This window comes from Salmo trutta, chromosome 16 (assembly GCF_901001165.1).
Source record: "Salmo trutta chromosome 16, fSalTru1.1, whole genome shotgun sequence".
Classification (NCBI taxonomy): Eukaryota; Metazoa; Chordata; class Actinopteri; order Salmoniformes; family Salmonidae; genus Salmo; species Salmo trutta.
In genome coordinates, this window is record NC_042972.1 from 37,465,463 (window position 1) to 37,482,623 (window position 17,161).

At 40.2% G+C, this 17,161-nt stretch overlaps 1 protein-coding gene across 1 annotated transcript; it reads left to right on the forward strand.

Annotated features, from left to right (window-relative positions):
* The first annotated feature begins 3,529 nt into the window (after positions 1-3,529).
* Positions 3,530-16,061, forward strand: LOC115150698 (delta-1-pyrroline-5-carboxylate dehydrogenase, mitochondrial). The gene is made up of 15 exons (XM_029694230.1): positions 3,530-3,759; positions 5,642-5,735; positions 5,876-5,968; positions 6,475-6,522; positions 6,622-6,777; positions 7,012-7,161; positions 7,314-7,388; positions 7,519-7,706; positions 7,855-7,928; positions 9,150-9,346; positions 9,541-9,588; positions 9,723-9,875; positions 13,037-13,158; positions 13,325-13,443; positions 13,616-16,061. Exons 1-15 carry the CDS (start codon positions 3,719-3,721, stop codon positions 13,726-13,728), a joined length of 1,671 nt encoding a protein of 556 aa, XP_029550090.1. The 5' UTR covers positions 3,530-3,718; the 3' UTR covers positions 13,729-16,061.
* The last annotated feature ends 1,100 nt before the right edge of the window (positions 16,062-17,161 follow it).

Consider the following 17,161-nt stretch of genomic DNA (forward strand, 5'->3'; position numbering starts at 1 on the left):
TCCACACTGAGTTCGACAAACCATTTATGTAAGGACCTCGCTTTGTGCACGGGGGCATTGTCATGCTGAAACAGGAAAGGGCCTTCTCCAAACTTGCCACAAAGTTGGAAGCACAGAATCACCTAGAATGTCATTGTATGATGTAGCATTAAGATTTCCCTTCACTGGAACTAAGGGGCCTAGCCCAAACCATTGTTCCTCCTCCACCAAACTTTACCCAAGCCAGCTCTAGCAGGGCAGACATTTTACGAACTGACTTGTTGGAAAGATGGCATCTTATGACGGTGCTACGTTGAAAGTCACTGAGCTCTTCAGTAAGGCCATTCTACTAATTTGAAGGGGTGTTCACATACTTTTGTATATATTGTGTATCTTCCATTGCTTTGTCACCCTAACGTTCAGAGCTTGTCTGTAGTGGGGGGTATTCCCTGTGTTCTAGAGAGGCAGAGGTAGGTCATCATCCCCAGTCAAGGTGGCCATGGAGGAAAGTACTGTCTTTGATGACCACTGACCTCATTATATTTTCATACACATCACATAATGATGATGCTATTTCAAGCCTGCTGTTTTTAATTAAAATGATTTATTTCCCTGCATCTTTATTTGTTCAATGCATACCTCTGTGCATTGTAAAATATGATGTTATTTGTATGTAAACTATTAGTAAAACATTGCATTCATGGGGATTCGGGTATACTGTTGTTTGAAAATAATGAATGTACACTGTAATTGGTGTTGGGGGAAAGTGAAATAAAATGGTGGATTGCCTTTAGCTTGAGTCTTTGTTGTCCTCTAGAGATGTATCATGTTTAATTATACATATTACAAAATGTTTGATCTGCATGTAATTGCACCCCCTCATATACTCTACGTTATCCTGTGCTTAAGTAACAAGTTGAAGATTGATTCATATCGCCAAATAACAATGATGTCTAAATAATCTGATAGACAGATAGATTGATAGATAGAAAGACATACCATGCCTTCAGAAAGTATTCACACCCCCTGACATTTTCCACATTTTGTTGTGTTACAGCCTGAATTTAAAATGTATTAAATTTAGTTTTTTTGTCACTGGCCTACACACAATACCCCATCAAATGAAGTAAAATGAAAAGCTGAAATGTCTTGAATCAACAAGTATTCAACCCCTTTGTAATGGCAAGCCTAAATAATTTCAGGAGGGGAAAAAAGCAGGCATTGAATGTCCCTTTGAGCATGGTGAAGTTATTAATTACATTTTGGACGGTGTATCAATACACCCAATAACTACAAAATACAGGCGTCCTTCCTAACTCAGTTGCCGTAGAGGAAGGGAAATGCTCAGGGATTTCGCCATGAGGCCAATTAAAACAGTTACAGAGTTTAATGGCTGTGATATGAGAAAACTGAGGATGGATCAACAACATTGTTACTCCACAATAGTAACTTAATTGACAGAGTGAAAATAAGGAAGTCTGTACAAAATATTCCAAAACATGCATCCTGTTTGCAACAAGGCACTAAAGTAAAACGGCAAAAAACGTGGCAAAACAATACATTTTTAGTCCTGAATACAAAGTGTTATGCTTGGAGCAAATCCAATACAACAGATTACTGAGTACCACTCACCAGAATGTCAAGCATAGTGGTAGCTGCCTCATGTTATGGGTATACTTGTAATTGTTAAAGGACTGGGGAGTTTTTCAAAAGACACTGAATGGAGCTAAGCACAGGCAAAATCCTAGAGGAAAACATGGTTCAGTGTGCTTTCCACCAGACACTGAGAGATGAATTCACCTTTCAGCAGGACAATAGCCTAAAACACAAGGCCAAATCTACATTGGAGTTGCTTACCAAGAAGACAGTGAATGTTCCTGAGTGGCTGGGTTAAAGTTTGACTTAAATCTACTTGAAAATGTATGGCAAGACCTGAAAATGGTTGTGTAGCAATGATTTACAACCAATTTGACAGAGTTTTGAAGAATTTTGAAAAGAATAAGGGGCAAATGTTGCACTATCCATGTGTGGAAAGCTCTTAGAGACATACCCAGAAACACTCACATCTGTAATCCCTGCTAAAGGTGCTTCTACAAAGTATTTACTCAGGGGTGTGAATACTTATGTCAGTTGTAAAAGCATGTTTTCACTTTGTCATTATAAGGTATTGTGTGTAAATGGGTGAGAAAAAATCTATTTAATCCATTTAGAATTCAGGCTGCAACACAACAAAATGTGGAATAATTCAAGGGGAATTAATAATTTTTTAAGGCACTGTAGATATACTGAAAAAAGATATAAACGCAACATGGAATAGTTTCAAAGACTTTACTGAGTTACAGTTCATATAAGGAAATCAGTCAATTTAAACAAATTAATTAGGCCCTAATCTATGGATTTCACGACTGGGAATACAGATATGCATCTGTTGGACAAAAATATACCGTTAAAAAAAAGGTAGGGGCGCGGATAAGAAAACCAGCCTGTAGCTGGTTTGCCTCATGCAGCGTGACGCAGCTCCTTTGCATATAGTTGATCAGAGGATGTTGATTGTGGCCTGTGGAATGTTGTCCCACTCCTCTTCAATGGCTGTGAGAAGTTGCTGGATATTGGCGGGAACTAGAACACGCTGTTGTATATGTCAATCCAAAGCATCCCAAGCCTGCTCAAAGGGTGACATGTCTGGTGAGTGGGCAGGCCATGGAAGAACTGGGACATTTTCAGCTTCCAGAAATTGTCTACAGATCCTTGCGATATTGGGCCGTGCATTATCTTGCTGAAACATGAGATAATGGTGGCAGATGAATGGCACGACAATGGGCCTCAGGATCTCGTCACCGTATCTCTGTGCATTCAAATTGCCATCGATAAAATGCAGTTGTGTTAGTTATCAGTAGCTTATGCCTGACTTTACCATAACCCCACCGCCACCATGGGGCTCTCTGTTCACAACGTTGACATCAGCAAACCACTCGCCCACACGACACCATACACCTGGTCTGTAGTTATGAGGCCGGTTGGAACATTTCTGGAATCCTTTATTTCAGCTCATGAGACATGGAACCAACACTTATCTGTTGCGTTTATATTTTTGTTCAGTGTAGATAGAAAAGTGAGGCAGCAACAGTACATTCTCTGACAGTTACATTCGTCACAATGAAAGTCAACTAGGTTACATGGGAAAATCAGTAATTGTGCAAAAGATAAGCAGGACATTACTTCAAAGAGAAACATTTGTTCTGTCGAAAATATAATTTCTCTATTCAGAAATGACAGCCCTATACTGTGATTGGCTGGAGATGTCTTCTTAGCGCTGAATGGCCACTCACAGACTCGCCCTCTTTGCCTCCAGTAAGTTTCATTATGAAAATGAGAGGTGTGTTTAGCAATACTTCTTTCTTTGAAATATTAACAAGTACAATTTCAAAATAGTTTCACAGTGTAAATATTAAGATTAAATTATGTAATTTCTGTTTAGATAAAATATTGTAAATTACTGTGACAATTTAGACGCAAGTGTGGTAATATAATGAATGTGGCCTCCCTATGGAATATTGGTACGGGCCGAATCCTCTGAACTCGCTATACGTGCAACTAGTAGGCTACATTCTCAAGATATCAAACATCTTTAATGTTTATTATCAGTTTTGAGACATTGTATTGGTTGCCTGAAGTGGTCTTATAAGGGTGTGTTTTTATTAGATTGTCCTTTTTCGCTCTACATATTTTCCATTGGAACATGCTGCGTGTGAGATCAGCATTCTATCAGTCTTGGAGGGGGTACGTATTTTCACATGAACATACACGAGACTAACTCACCTTAGCTTTGACTCTTCGTAACCAAGCTAATGTAATTTGCATTATTTTGGTAGCTAATAGTACATTTTTGGCTTATGATTGTTGCTCTACCTAACGTTTTTTGCCACACTGTAGTTATAACTGTCCAAGTAGAACAACAACAAAAAATAAGCTGCTGCAATGCTAAATGTTTTTTATTTTATTTAACATTTATTTAACTAGGTGTTATGTAATGATTTTTCCCTGCCAGCCACCAGACCCTTTCAAGGGCAAGCTAAATAAGTTTAAATAAGTTATTTATGATTTTGTGTCTTCTGATTACCATGATTCCAAGCCGCATGAGTAAAGTTAACAGTTCACAGAAATACTATTCACTCAAAAACCAAAAAGTGAATGATACACCCTGAGCACATAGAGAGAGAAGGAGCACTCCTCTTTTTATCTGTTCTATTATAGCGTCTGGGGCAGCACCATTGAGGCTATATCTATTTTAAAGGGGTCAATTTCCTTCTTCATTGGCTGATTGCTGCACACCCATAGGAAACCCCATCCATAGGAAACCCCATCCGTAGGAAACCCCACCCATAGGAAACTCCACCCAGTTGACTACTTAAAAATGGTGGAAGCCCTCCATGGCAATGTTCATGCTAAAATGGTTATATCCATGATGAGTCATCTATCTATCTCTATGACAGTGGACTTGGGCCAAAAACCGGAAGTGGCACTGGCAACTGGTGTTATGCAAGAAATCACATTGACAGAAGGAACCTGTATGGGCAAGCCAGCTGCTTGAATGTTTATTTATGCAGTTACCCTTGGTAAAACGTTATAACCATATTTTGAATCTCTTTGGAGGTCTATTGACTTTTCTGTTGGTTGAGGAAGATCAATAAACAGTATGAAGGCTGTGTTGTTGTACACCAGGTCCCCCATTGACAGAGAAGCATCTGTGTAGATGTGGGAAGGCAGTTGACTAATCATATTTCATCGATTCCATGTGTCAGGGGAGTTGAGGGTGTTTTTTAATATTTGAATATGAGCCCCTGTCTACCCAGTTAGACACTCTGACCTTCACTGACTGTTTAAACTAGAGCAGTTAATCATTTTTGAGGCAGTGCATGCACGATCACCAGAAGTTTGGCAGTTTTCTAACTTTTCCACAAAGAAATTAGACACAGATAGCCGTGTTCACCCTGACACACAGAGAATAGTGAAATATCAAATAAGCATGAATTGCTTATTGCAATTGCTTGCTGCTGTTAGGTGTGTCTTACTTTGTATAGTTTTTACAGATGCAAGATGGTCCCATCTTTTATGCATGACTTGCATTTTCTAAGCCTTTATGCTATAACAACTGGTCATAACAGAATAACTGATTGTGAGATTACTTCAAGTTACTTATTCCAGCTGACAGAAGATTGTAGCTTGCCAAAATCTAGCAGGGAAGAGGCAGGACAGAACCAACTCTGAGGTGCACCTGTATAAAAAGACAGTTCAATATCGCACCAAGACCACAATCTACATGGCCAGTAAAGTCTTATTCAGGTCAACAGAATTTGGACTTGCCTCAAAATGAACTGAATGGCATTCATTCTCTTCCATAAACACATTGTTAAGTTTCATATTATTCAAAACAAATATGTAAAAGAGCAGAAAATGTTATGGAGGGTGAAGTGAATGAATGGCCGGTAGGCTACCTCAGGTATAAGGCTGCAATACATTGATGAACAAAAGCTTCACTTTGCACCATGAGGATGAGTCTCAGATTTTGGGATATAATGTATGTGGGGGATGTCTGCTGTTGCATATATGTCCGTTTTCACTTAGTGTGCATTGGTCTATCCTAACGTGTGTCTGTCTGCAGGTTCAGGACCTTCCCCTGTGCAGCTGTTGAGGTGAAGAATGAGCCCATTCTGGGATTCAACGAGGGCAGTCCAGAGAGGGCCGAGCTGCAGAAGGTGTGCGCGCACACACACAATCATACACAGCACACACTCTCAAGCAAATAACCACCGCATGCACCATTCCATATACCCTTCATGACCTACAAGGTCATCTCTATAAAAGATGAGACTCAATAATGTTGTGTGTGTGATAGGCCCTGGATGACCTGAAGGGGAAGACAGAGGAGATTCCCTGTGTGGTTGGAGACGAACATGTGTGGACCAAAGACATCAGATACCAGCTATCAGTGAGTGGAGTCAACAGCATGTCCCTAATCTGAGCAAACTATTGCTCCCTGCTGCCTGTAAATATGGGAGCCTGGAGACCTGAAGCTGTCACTTTTACCCTCACACTGCTGCTCAGATACACAGCATACTGCCTGATCCAAATGGAAACTTTCAAGGCCTGTCAAGTTAAACTGGAAATGACTGTAATAACATTGCGTTATCAGCAGTGTGTTATTAGTTTTCTATAACATCCATCATAAACCAACATACTACCTGTGCTGGGGGCCTGCCTGTGGAGTCTGTAGTCCCATATAGCTCAGTTGGTAGTGCATGGTGCTTGAAACGCCAGGTTTCTGGGTTCCATTCCCACAGGGGACCAGTATGAAAATGTATGTACTCACTACTGTAAGTTGCTCTGGATAAGTCAAATATACATTTTGACCAATACCACACTGTCTTTAAATGTTATTTCCTGAAGGTATTATTACCTATTAATCAATGTAATTCTTTATTTTCTTTTTGAAAGCCCTTCAACCACTCTCACAAACTGGCCAAGTTTTGCTATGCTGACAAGGTAAACTAAGATTACAATTCTTCTGTTTTTATTTATCAGACATTCACCAAGATTTACCTAACCTGACTGGATGGTGTTGCCTCGGTATGATTGATACAGGAGCTGCTCAACAAGGCTATCTTGGCCTCTGTGGCGGCACGGAGGGAATGGGACCTGAAACCCATCCAGGACCGAGCCCAGGTCCTCTTTAAGGCTGCCGACATCATCAGTGGACCTAAGAGAGCTGAAATTCTGGCCAAAACCATGATAGGCCAGGTACAGTGAAATACTATATTTAGTCTACATGTCGTTTTAATAATCTTATAATTGTATGGCTGAATATCAAGTGGATATTCATCCCCTAAGCACTCTTTTTTGGGGGGGGGACTGGGAACACTTTCTCATTTACAGCAATGACCTGGGAAATAGTTCAATAAAGGTTACAGGGGAGAGGAGGGTGGATGAATGAGCCAATTGAATGAGCACATTTTTTTCTGATTCATTTTCTAGGGTAAAACAGTGGTGCAGGCAGAGATTGATGCAGCTGCAGAGCTAATAGACTTCTTCCGGTTCAATGCGAAGCACGCTGTTGAACTGGAGAGCCAGCAGCCCCTGGACAGTGATGGTAGCACCAACACCATGCTCTACCGTGGGCTGGAGGTGAGCACTCTCTGGTCCTAGCATCATCTTAACTTGATAATAGTCACAGATAAAAGCCTGTATACTTGGGGATATGTTAGGATGGATTTTCTAGAACTCATATTTTCCAGGAGTTGTTGTTGTCAACACCTTTATTTCCCCTTTAACTACAGGGTTTCATAGCTGCTGTTGCCCCATTTAACTTCACTGCAATTGGTGGAAACCTGGCAGGTACACCTGCTCTCATGGTAAGTGTTCCCCTACAAACAACAATACCCAATTGTCCTTATAGTTCTGATACATTTCACATTTAGATCCTGATGTGTGTTGTTGGTTATAGTCTGAACTGGACTTTCTTTGTTTGCCTGTGTTTTTCAGGGTAATGTAGTTCTGTGGAAGCCTAGTGACACAGCCATGTCAGCTAGCTACGCCGTCTACAATGTCCTCCGGGATTCAGGGTTGCCCCCCAACATCATCCAGTTTGTGCCGGCTGATGGACCAGTATTTGGAGACACCATCACCTCCTCTGAACACCTTGCTGGCATCAACTTCACTGGCAGTGTCCCGTATGTGTTTATCTCTACATGTTAAAGCATACCTAAAACTGATTGCCACTTTTGGTACATAATACCAAATCTGTACCACACTGTTTTTAATAACCTTAAATGGAAGTTAACAACCCTGGAGTCTCTTAACAACCCATTTCTGTTTCAGTACCTTCAAGCGCCTGTGGAAACAGGTGGCCCAGAACTTGGATGTCTACAAGAATTTTCCTCGGGTGGCAGGAGGTGGGTTGGCCCAATAGCCTGTAAACCATAGAGATAAATGCTGTACACCACCACACTGTCAAGTTATTAAACGTATTGAATATTAAACATGAGAATATTGACTTCATACTCATCTTATATCTACACTCCCCTCCATATGTATTTGAACAGTGAAGCTCAAATTTGTACATTTGGCTCTATACTGCAGAATTTGGGATTTGAGATCAAATGTTTCATTAGGCGACAATACAGAATGTCACATTTTATTTGAGGGGATTTTCATACATATCTGTTTTACTGTTTCTAAATGAAATCACTTTATGTATCTAGACCCCCCTTTTTAAGTTTTTTTTTTCCATTAGTATTTTTACAAATTCATTTATAGTGTATTAAAGTAGTCAAAAGTTTTGTCCCATATTCCTAGCACGCAATGACTACATCAAGCTTGTGACTCTACAAACTTGTTGGATGCATTTGCAGTTTGTTTTGGTTGTGTTTCAGATTATGTTTTGCCAATAGGAGCTAAATGGTGAATAATGTATTGTGTCATTTTGGAGTCACTTTTATTGTAAATAAAAATAAATTATGTTTCTGAATGCTTCTACATTAATGTGGATGCTACCATGGATAATCATGAATGATGAGAGGTTAGCATTTTTGTTGGGGGGGGTTTATGATCTTTGTTCCTCTGTAATTTTCTCACTCATCATTATTCACTATTCATTCATAATTATTTGTATTTTTTATTTACAATAAAAGTTACTCCAAAATGATACTACATTATTCACCATTCAGTTCCTATTGGGCAAAACATAATTAGAAAAACAACCAAAACAAATTGCAAATCATCCAACAATTTTATAGTCACAAGCTTGATGTAGTCATGGCGTGCTATGAAATATGGGACCAAATACAAAATTTTGAGTACTTTAATACACTATAAGTGAATTTATCTAAATATTTATGAAAATAATTACTTATTCTAATGTGGGGAATAGATATATGAAGTTCTTTCATTTTTAAAAGGTAGGACAGATACTGTATGTTTGACAATACCTTCAAATAAAAGGTGACATTCAGTACTCTTGTCTCATTCAAAACATTTTATCTCAAATCCAAAACGCTGGAGAATAGAGCCACATTTACTAATTTTAGCTTCACTGTCCAAATAAATATGGAGGTGAGTGTATATCATTCTTTGAAAACTGCCTCACTGACATCCTCCTCTGCCACACCTTTCAGAATGCGGTGGTAAGAACTTCCATTTTGTGCACAAGTCAGCAGATGTGCAGAGTGTCGTGACAGGGACCATCCGCTCAGCATTTGAGTATGGAGGGCAGAAGTGCTCGGCCTGCTCCAGGATGTATGTACCAGACTCTCTGTGGCCCCAGATCAAACAGGGGCTCCTGGACATCCACAAGCAGCTCAAAGTGGGAGACGTGAGTATACAACTGACCTTATCTTCTAGGACTCTTTCATCAGTCACTTTGGCACTATGGTTATTTTGATGGGAATAGTTACAGCCAGTTGGCGTGTGCTCCAATAGGAGATATTTGAAAGTGTTGAACTTTATACTGTAGGTGTTAATTTGATGTCAGGTTGTTGTAATGGTCTCCATGATTCCCCTGTCTAGCCCGTGGAGGACTGGAGTACATTCTTCTCTGCTGTGATTGATGACAAGGTACAGTACTGTGAGATTTGCCACTCTGGATGCTTTATCAGAAGCAGCTATATTACTTCTGATCAAGAGTTATTTTATTTTCAAGATTATTTTACATTTAGTGACTCTTTATATATTATTTATTTTTGTCTCAGTCCTTTGCTCGTATTAAGAAGTGGTTGGACCATGCCAAGTCATCCCCTAAGTTGAAGATTATTGCTGGTGGCCACTGTGATAACAAGAAGGGTTACTTTGTGGAGCCCACCATCATTGAGAGCACAGACCCACAAGAAGCCATCATGGCCGAGGTAAGACTCGATATTCTTGATATGTAGTTATTGTAGATCACCTCTTTACTCACCACTGTTATTAGCCTATGGAACTTCGTACTGTGATTCCAGTTTTAACCATGTATGTTCTCACTTCTTTAAACCAACCTGCAAGAGTTATACCAGACAGGCATACATGTCATAATCACATGAGAGACAGTCAGTTGGGTCTGAATTGCTGAAACTGACTTTATTCTAGCCTGTTAGATATGGTTGTTTTTATGAAGAAAAGAAGCAGGATTATTTTTTCAGTTTTAACTGAGATGCCTGCAATCAGGCTCAGGGCCAAGTGCTTGGATTACTCACATAAACATGTATACAGGGATGTATGGAATGGACACCATGTTTGTTTAACTAAAGCCATGCTTCACACACTGTAAACCCCAAGGCATTTTTAACTCAAAATCTTCTAGTAAGTTGAACTCAAAGTCAATGAAAAGTCATTATTAATTAAAATGTTTGTTGTACTCACTCAAAATTAAATGAGTTATCAAATCAACATTTTTTTTTAAATGAATGATAACAAATTCACTTTTTTCGCAGCATGCTCTACTGCAGGTTGATTTTATATCTGTGTTTTTGCATGTACGTTGAGTGATTGATTAATCTTACAGTGAGGGGAAAAAAGTATTTGATCCCCTGCTGATTTTTGTACGTTTGCCCACTGACAAAGAAATGATCAGTCTATACTTTTAATGGTAGGTTTATTTGAACAGTGAGAGACAGAATAACAACAAAACAATCCAGAAGAACGCATGTAAAAAAATTTATAAAATAATTAGCATTTTAATGAGGGAAATAAGTATTTGACCCCTCTGCAAAACATGACTTAGTACTTGGTGGCAAAACCCTTGTTGGCAATCACAGAGGTCAGATGTTTCTTGTAGTTGGCCACCAGGTTTGCACACATCTCAGGAGGGATTTTGTCCCACTCCTCTTTGCAGATCTTCTCCAAGTCATTAAGGTTTCAAGGCTGACGTTTGGCAACTCGAACCTTCAGCTCCCTCCACAGATTTTCTATGGGATTAAGGTCTGGAGACTGGCTAGGCCACTCCAGGACCTTAATGTGCTTCTTCTTGAGCCACTCCTTTGTTGCCTTGGCCGTGTGTTTTGGGTCATTGTCATGCTGGAATATACCCATCCATGACCTATTTTCAATGCCCTGGCTGAGGGAAGGAGGTTCTCACCCAAGATTTGACAGTACATTGACCCGTCCATCGTCCCTTTGATGCGGTGAAGTTCTCCTGTCCCCTTAGCAGAAAAACACCCCCAAAGCATAATGTTTCCACCTCCATGTTTGACAGTGGGGATGGTGTTCTTGGGGTCATAGGCAGCATTCCTCCTCCTCCATAAACGGCGAGTTGAGTTGATGCCAAAGAGCTCCATTTTGGTCTCATCTGACCACAACACTTTCACCCAGTTGTCCTCTGAATCATTCAGATGTTCATTGGCAAACTTCAGACGGGCATGTATATGTGCTTTCTTGAGCAGGGGGACCTTGCGGGCGCTGCAGGATTTCAGTCCTTCACAGCGTAGTGTGTTAACAATTGTTTTCTTGGTGACTATGGTCCCAGCTGCCTTGAGATCATTGACAAGATCCTCCCGTGTAGTTCTGGGCTGATTCCTCACCGTTCTCATGATCATTGCAACTCCACTAGGTGAGATCTTGCATGGAGCCCCAGGCCGAGGGAGATTGACAGTTCTTTTGTGTTTCTTCCATTTGCGAATAATCGCACCAACTGTTGTCACCTTCTCACCAAGCTGCTTGGCGATGGTCTTGTAGCCCATTCCAGCCTTGTGTAGGTCTACAATCTTGTCCCTGACATCCTTGGAGAGCTATTTGGTCTTGGCCATGGTGGAGAGTTTGGAATCTGATCGATTGATTGCTTCTGTGGACAGGTGTCTTTTATACAGGTAACAAACTGAGATTAGGAGCACTCTAAGAGTGTGCTCCTAATCTCAGCTCGTTACCTGTATAAAAGACACCTGGGAGCCAGAAATCTTTCTGATTGAGAGGGGGTCAAATACTTATTTCCCTCATTAAAATACAAATCAATTTATAACACTTTTGACATGCGTTTTTCTGGATTTTTTGTTGTTGTTATTCTGTCTCTCACTGTTCAAATAAACCTGCCATTAACATTATAGACTGATCATTTCTTTATCAGGGGGCAAACGTACAAAATCAGCAGGGGATCAAATACTTTTTTCCCTCACTGTATGCTACACAAAGATAAATAACTAAACTGATCAAATCATTTAGTTAGATTTCTTGCACCTGTTACTGAAAAGGTTGTTCCAGATTAAATGGTTTATGTAGTGTCCTCAAACTGTTTTGGCAGTCACTATGAATACAGGGTGCGGGTGAATAAACATTTCTACTGTTGGATATCCTAACTCTGGCTGGATTCCAATAGGAATTACACATCACATTGGATGCCAACATAATGTGAATTGCGGTTAGGGTTGCAAAATTCTGGTACATTTCCCAGGTTTTCCAGAAATCCGGTTTGGAAGACTCCTGGATATCCTTCAACCAGGGTTTTTTTTAAATCTGGGTATTTGGGGAAGTTACTGGAATTTTGCACCACACTTTCAGGCCTGATGTGGCTTGTAAACCATGGGTTTTAGGCCACTGCGTTAGGGTAAAGCTAGGCCTCAAAATTAGGCCTTATGAGATATGTATTGTCATAAAGAGTTCATTATAATGATAATATTCGCCTATGAACTCACTTGGTGAAAGCTACAGGACAGAAAATGAATGACTTCAACTATCAACAACAAATAGTGTCATGGGTGGTAACACTACAGTTCACTCAAAGGCAAGGCACACTGGGAAATTATTTTGAAGGCGTGTTCAAGCTGATACAACTCCGTTCTGGACCCCCTACAGGGTCACAGTGACTCTTTCGGTATGAGTAATGACTACAAAATCACTATAGGTAACTGTACTCAAATATATTATGTGCAACCGGTTTCCTCAAAAGTTTTTAGTAATGACAGCACATTGGGGTTTACAGTGCACTCTGCTTCACAAATGGGGGGCCAGTCCTCCTTGCTTCCTTGCATTGCGATTGCTCAGTTAATATGGAACTTTATAACAACTCTGTTATAACTCGGTTCTGGGTTAACTCCTGTAGGAAATCTTTGGGCCAGTTCTGTCTGTCTATGTTTACCCTGAGAACGACTACCTGGAAGTTCTGCACCTGATAGACAACACATCACCATATGCCCTGACAGGAGCTGTCTTTGCTCTCGATAAGTACGTTCGATTACTTCAGCTTGTTTGCTATGGAGTGTCAGTATTGATGAAATAAAGAACATAATACATTTTTATATACAACTATTATGAATGCAAAGCCAACTTTGATCAGCTTATTGATATTGAGATGTTGCTTCCTAACCCTTTAGTAATGTTTTTGTTCCAGGAATGTTGTGAATGAGGCAGCCAAAGCCTTGCGGAACGCTGCAGGAAATTACTATGTGAACGACAAGTCCACTGGCTCTATTGTCGCCCAGCAACCATTTGGTGGCGCCAGAGCTTCAGGTACCAATCCACAGCTCATTGATATCCATGTGACTGCCAACAGTTGTATAAATCAGGACTTCTCATTACTCCTGGTTAGCTCTCTATGTCTGACATGGATACTTCTGTCAAATGGGTACATCATCTTTATTGATATCAATAATACCTAAAACATGAACTTTTGTCTGCAAAGGTACTAATGACAAACCTGGTGGTCCTCACTACGTACTGCGATGGACGTCCCCACAGGTGGTCAAGGCCACTCACGTCCCGCTCCGAGAATGGAAGTACCCCTATATGGGTTAAAAGGCAGTACTCTACCCCTTCCTCACCTACCTAGGCCTCCCTCATCCAATCCTAGTTCTGTAGAGGAATCTGTAGGCGTTTTCTCCAGTCAAGACAGACAATGAAATGAAGAGAACAATCCTCTCCTTACTCATCCAAGTTGTGTCCCTTTTTGTCCTTATAAGTATGCTCTGAATCTATACACAAGTGCGAATGTAATTATTAGCTGTTCTAAATTGAAAGGGGGAGCAACAGTGCCCCTCTCTGGCACTTCATGAGATCAGCAGGAGCTGCAGCTGACCCAGCCAAGCTGCCTGCTAGCCGTACAGAAGAATGACAATATGAAAACGTCCCATGGATCCACAGACATAGTAAAACTGTGTGGTCTACCATGGATTCCACAGACTTGTAATAATCAATCATCTGTTTTTAATCAAATGGCTGCTATGTGCTTCTGAGCCTCTGTTTTACCATCTCAGTACTGACTGGTCCTGAGATGTAGGCTACTCACTGTTAGGTTGTCTCCGCCTGTTCTGTCCTGAGGTAAGTATTCAAAGAGTTGTTAAGCATCAAATACTTTATGAGAGGAAGATGTTTTTTTTCTTCATACAAAACTGACTATGTATTATAAACATTAGCTGACCGTCTATCATCTTAACATCTTTTGACAAAAACAATAACACTGAGTTTCGACCATGAATATTTCATGACAACTAAAGTTCAAGTATCAAATGTTTTTAATTTTAAGTGTTTGTGATGGCAAAAAGAGGGAAGAATGGTTATCTTCCTTTTTTGGTGCTAAGAAAGTCCTTACTAACAGTCCTTAACCTAAACTCAGTTCCTTGCTGTGTTAGGATTGATTTGCTGTATTGTCACACTAATACTAAACCTCCTGACTGTCTCTGACAGGAAAGGTGATGTACTTGACTTGTTACACTTGAGCTATGGCTGGTCCTACAGGATGTGGCTATGATCAAATGTATTTATAAAGCCCTCAGCATATGTCACAAAGTGCTTATACAGAAACCCAGCCTAAAACCCCAAAGAGCAAGCAATGCAGATGTAAAGTACAGTAGCTAGGAAAAACTCCCTAGGAAGAAAGAGAGGAACCAGGCTCTAAGGGGTGGCCACTCTTCTGGCTGTTCTGGGTGTAGATTTATAATAGTACATGGCCAGATCGTTCTTGAATATGTTCAAACGAGAGGGTCGAAAACAGCAGGTCCTGGACAAGGTAGCACGTCCCGTGAACAGGTCAGGGTTCCATTGCCGCATATAAACAGCAGAAACTGGATCAGCAGCACGACCAGTTGGACTGGGGACAGGGACAGCCAGGAGTCGTCATGCCAGGTAGTCCTGAGGCATGGTCCTCTGGGAGTGGGGAGAGAAAGAGAGACATTGAGACTGCGCATGACAGCCTAGTCTCATAGACTAGACGTAACATACTAAAAGTAAATCCGGGACAGTCAAATTAGTATGATATTTTGTTTGGTATGGTTACGTGAGGAAAAAACAAAAGTAGGGTGGTTGGTCAGACATATAACGTAATTGTCTAGCAACCCAAAGGTTGCGAGTTCGGATCTCATCATGGACAATTTTCACATTTTACTTTTCAACTACTTACAACTTTTTAGAACTTTTGCAACTACTAGCATGTTACCTAACCCTTAACCTTAACCCTTTTTAGCTAACCCTAACCCTTTAACCTAACTCCTATACTTAACCCTAACCCCTATCCTAGCTAACATTAGCCACCTAGCTAGAATTTGTAACATATCATACGCTTTGAAAATTCATAACATATTGTACATTTTCCAAATTCTTAACATATTGTACGTTTTGCAAATTCGTAACATATCATACAAAATGGGTGATGGACATCCACAAATTAATACATACCATACGAAACGTAACATACTAAATGGAGTGTCTTGGATTTCCATTAAGAATATTACAAAATGCTCTGAGACCCGGTTGAGCATGAGGGTGCTGCTACCTTTTTACTTAAACCCCACTTTGCCATCTAATCATGTTTACCTCAGCAAACGCACACTTACTGTTCTTTTACAATTGTGGAATATTTTACTGAGCGTTTGCAAAAAATAAATGTAAGTGCTAATTGCTTCAACTTCATGTGATTGCTCAGTCTCAATCTGAATTTCATGCCATCTTTATCATTTTGAAAATCATTTCAGGGGGAGATATTTTAAGAAAATGTATTTTGTATTTTAATATTTTTCTGTTAAATGATAATAGATATGATTTGTCTTCGATTGTGCCTGTATTGGTAATAATAGAGATTGACATTTATTACATTTGTAATAATGGTCATTAAATTATTTCAGAAAGTATATTAACCTTTTGTGTTTAATGTCATATTTTTGTTTCTGAATGTGGCTTGCTTGAATCCATACCCTGTTGTTATTGTGACTGCTGATGGTGTTTCTCCAGTTTCTAACCCCTTCTAAACATTGTAAGGTTGAGCTACATACTTCTTGTACTATTGGATTCCTCTATTTCTTCTGTGTCCATCGATACCAACCATTAATCTGTGTGATTAACGGGGGCTGAGCTAGGGCGGTGTTTGTGAGACTAGGGCGCATCCCGAAGGTGGCCGGGTCTTTTTACAAAAATGTATGTAGAGTCCTAATGGTTTGAGCTACAAACTCATATAAGTGATCTATGAAAAGTTGGGACTCTAACAAACACATACATGTGACATATTTTCCTCTATGACGCTCCCAAGCTACACATGGGTCGTTAGAAGGTAAGGGGCTCTTCTACATAGTTCATAGGAAATCCCAGGACATAATGTCAATAATACTGTAATAAGCTCACATAGTTGCTGTCACAAACACCAAACTCCACACAGTTGTCACTGACTAGTTCAATACTAATTTCCCACTGAGCAAACAATTTCTGTACTTACAGCATTCATTAAAATTCATTTTTATCTGGTTTTGCTTTGGTGGACTATTTGTTTTGGCATTTGTCAAAACTCATCAAATTGTTTTGTGTTCTACTTGTAGCCCTGGTTGTTCTGAAAATAAAATGGTCAAACACTTCATTGTGAGGCTAAATATAAGGGCAGGACATGCAGATAAATGAAAAGCCCATTTTTGCTGGGGTCTCGGGACTGATAGGGTTTAACCAATTTGACAAGAGTTAAAATGGGTACCTGCCCAGAGTGAACTGGGAATGCTGTCCTACACTGTGTCAAAGTACAAAGCCAAGGTTTGTACTTCCTGTCAGGACGTTTGAGTGTGTGCTAGCATCTCTACCTCATCCCTCACACTGCGATGTGTTCATAGTGCCTCCTGTCACATCAAAGTCAGATGGGAGGAGACATCCTTACCGTGCCTTTGGCACACTCCCATCCTTCAAACTGTTAGAAGTTAGTGCTGTAAGTATAGTAGACACGGGAAAGAGCACTGCCTGGCAGCACAGGAAGTTGGTG

Coding starts and splice junctions, on each gene's coding strand:
- LOC115150698 (XM_029694230.1), top strand. CDS start 3,719: ATGCTGCGTGTGAGATCAGCATTCTATCAGTCTTGGAGGGG. Junction 9,589..9,722: donor CTGCTGTGATTGATGACAAG/GTACAGTACTGT, acceptor TTTTTGTCTCAG/TCCTTTGCTCGTATTAAGAA. Junction 13,444..13,615: donor TGGTGGCGCCAGAGCTTCAG/GTACCAATCCAC, acceptor TTGTCTGCAAAG/GTACTAATGACAAACCTGGT.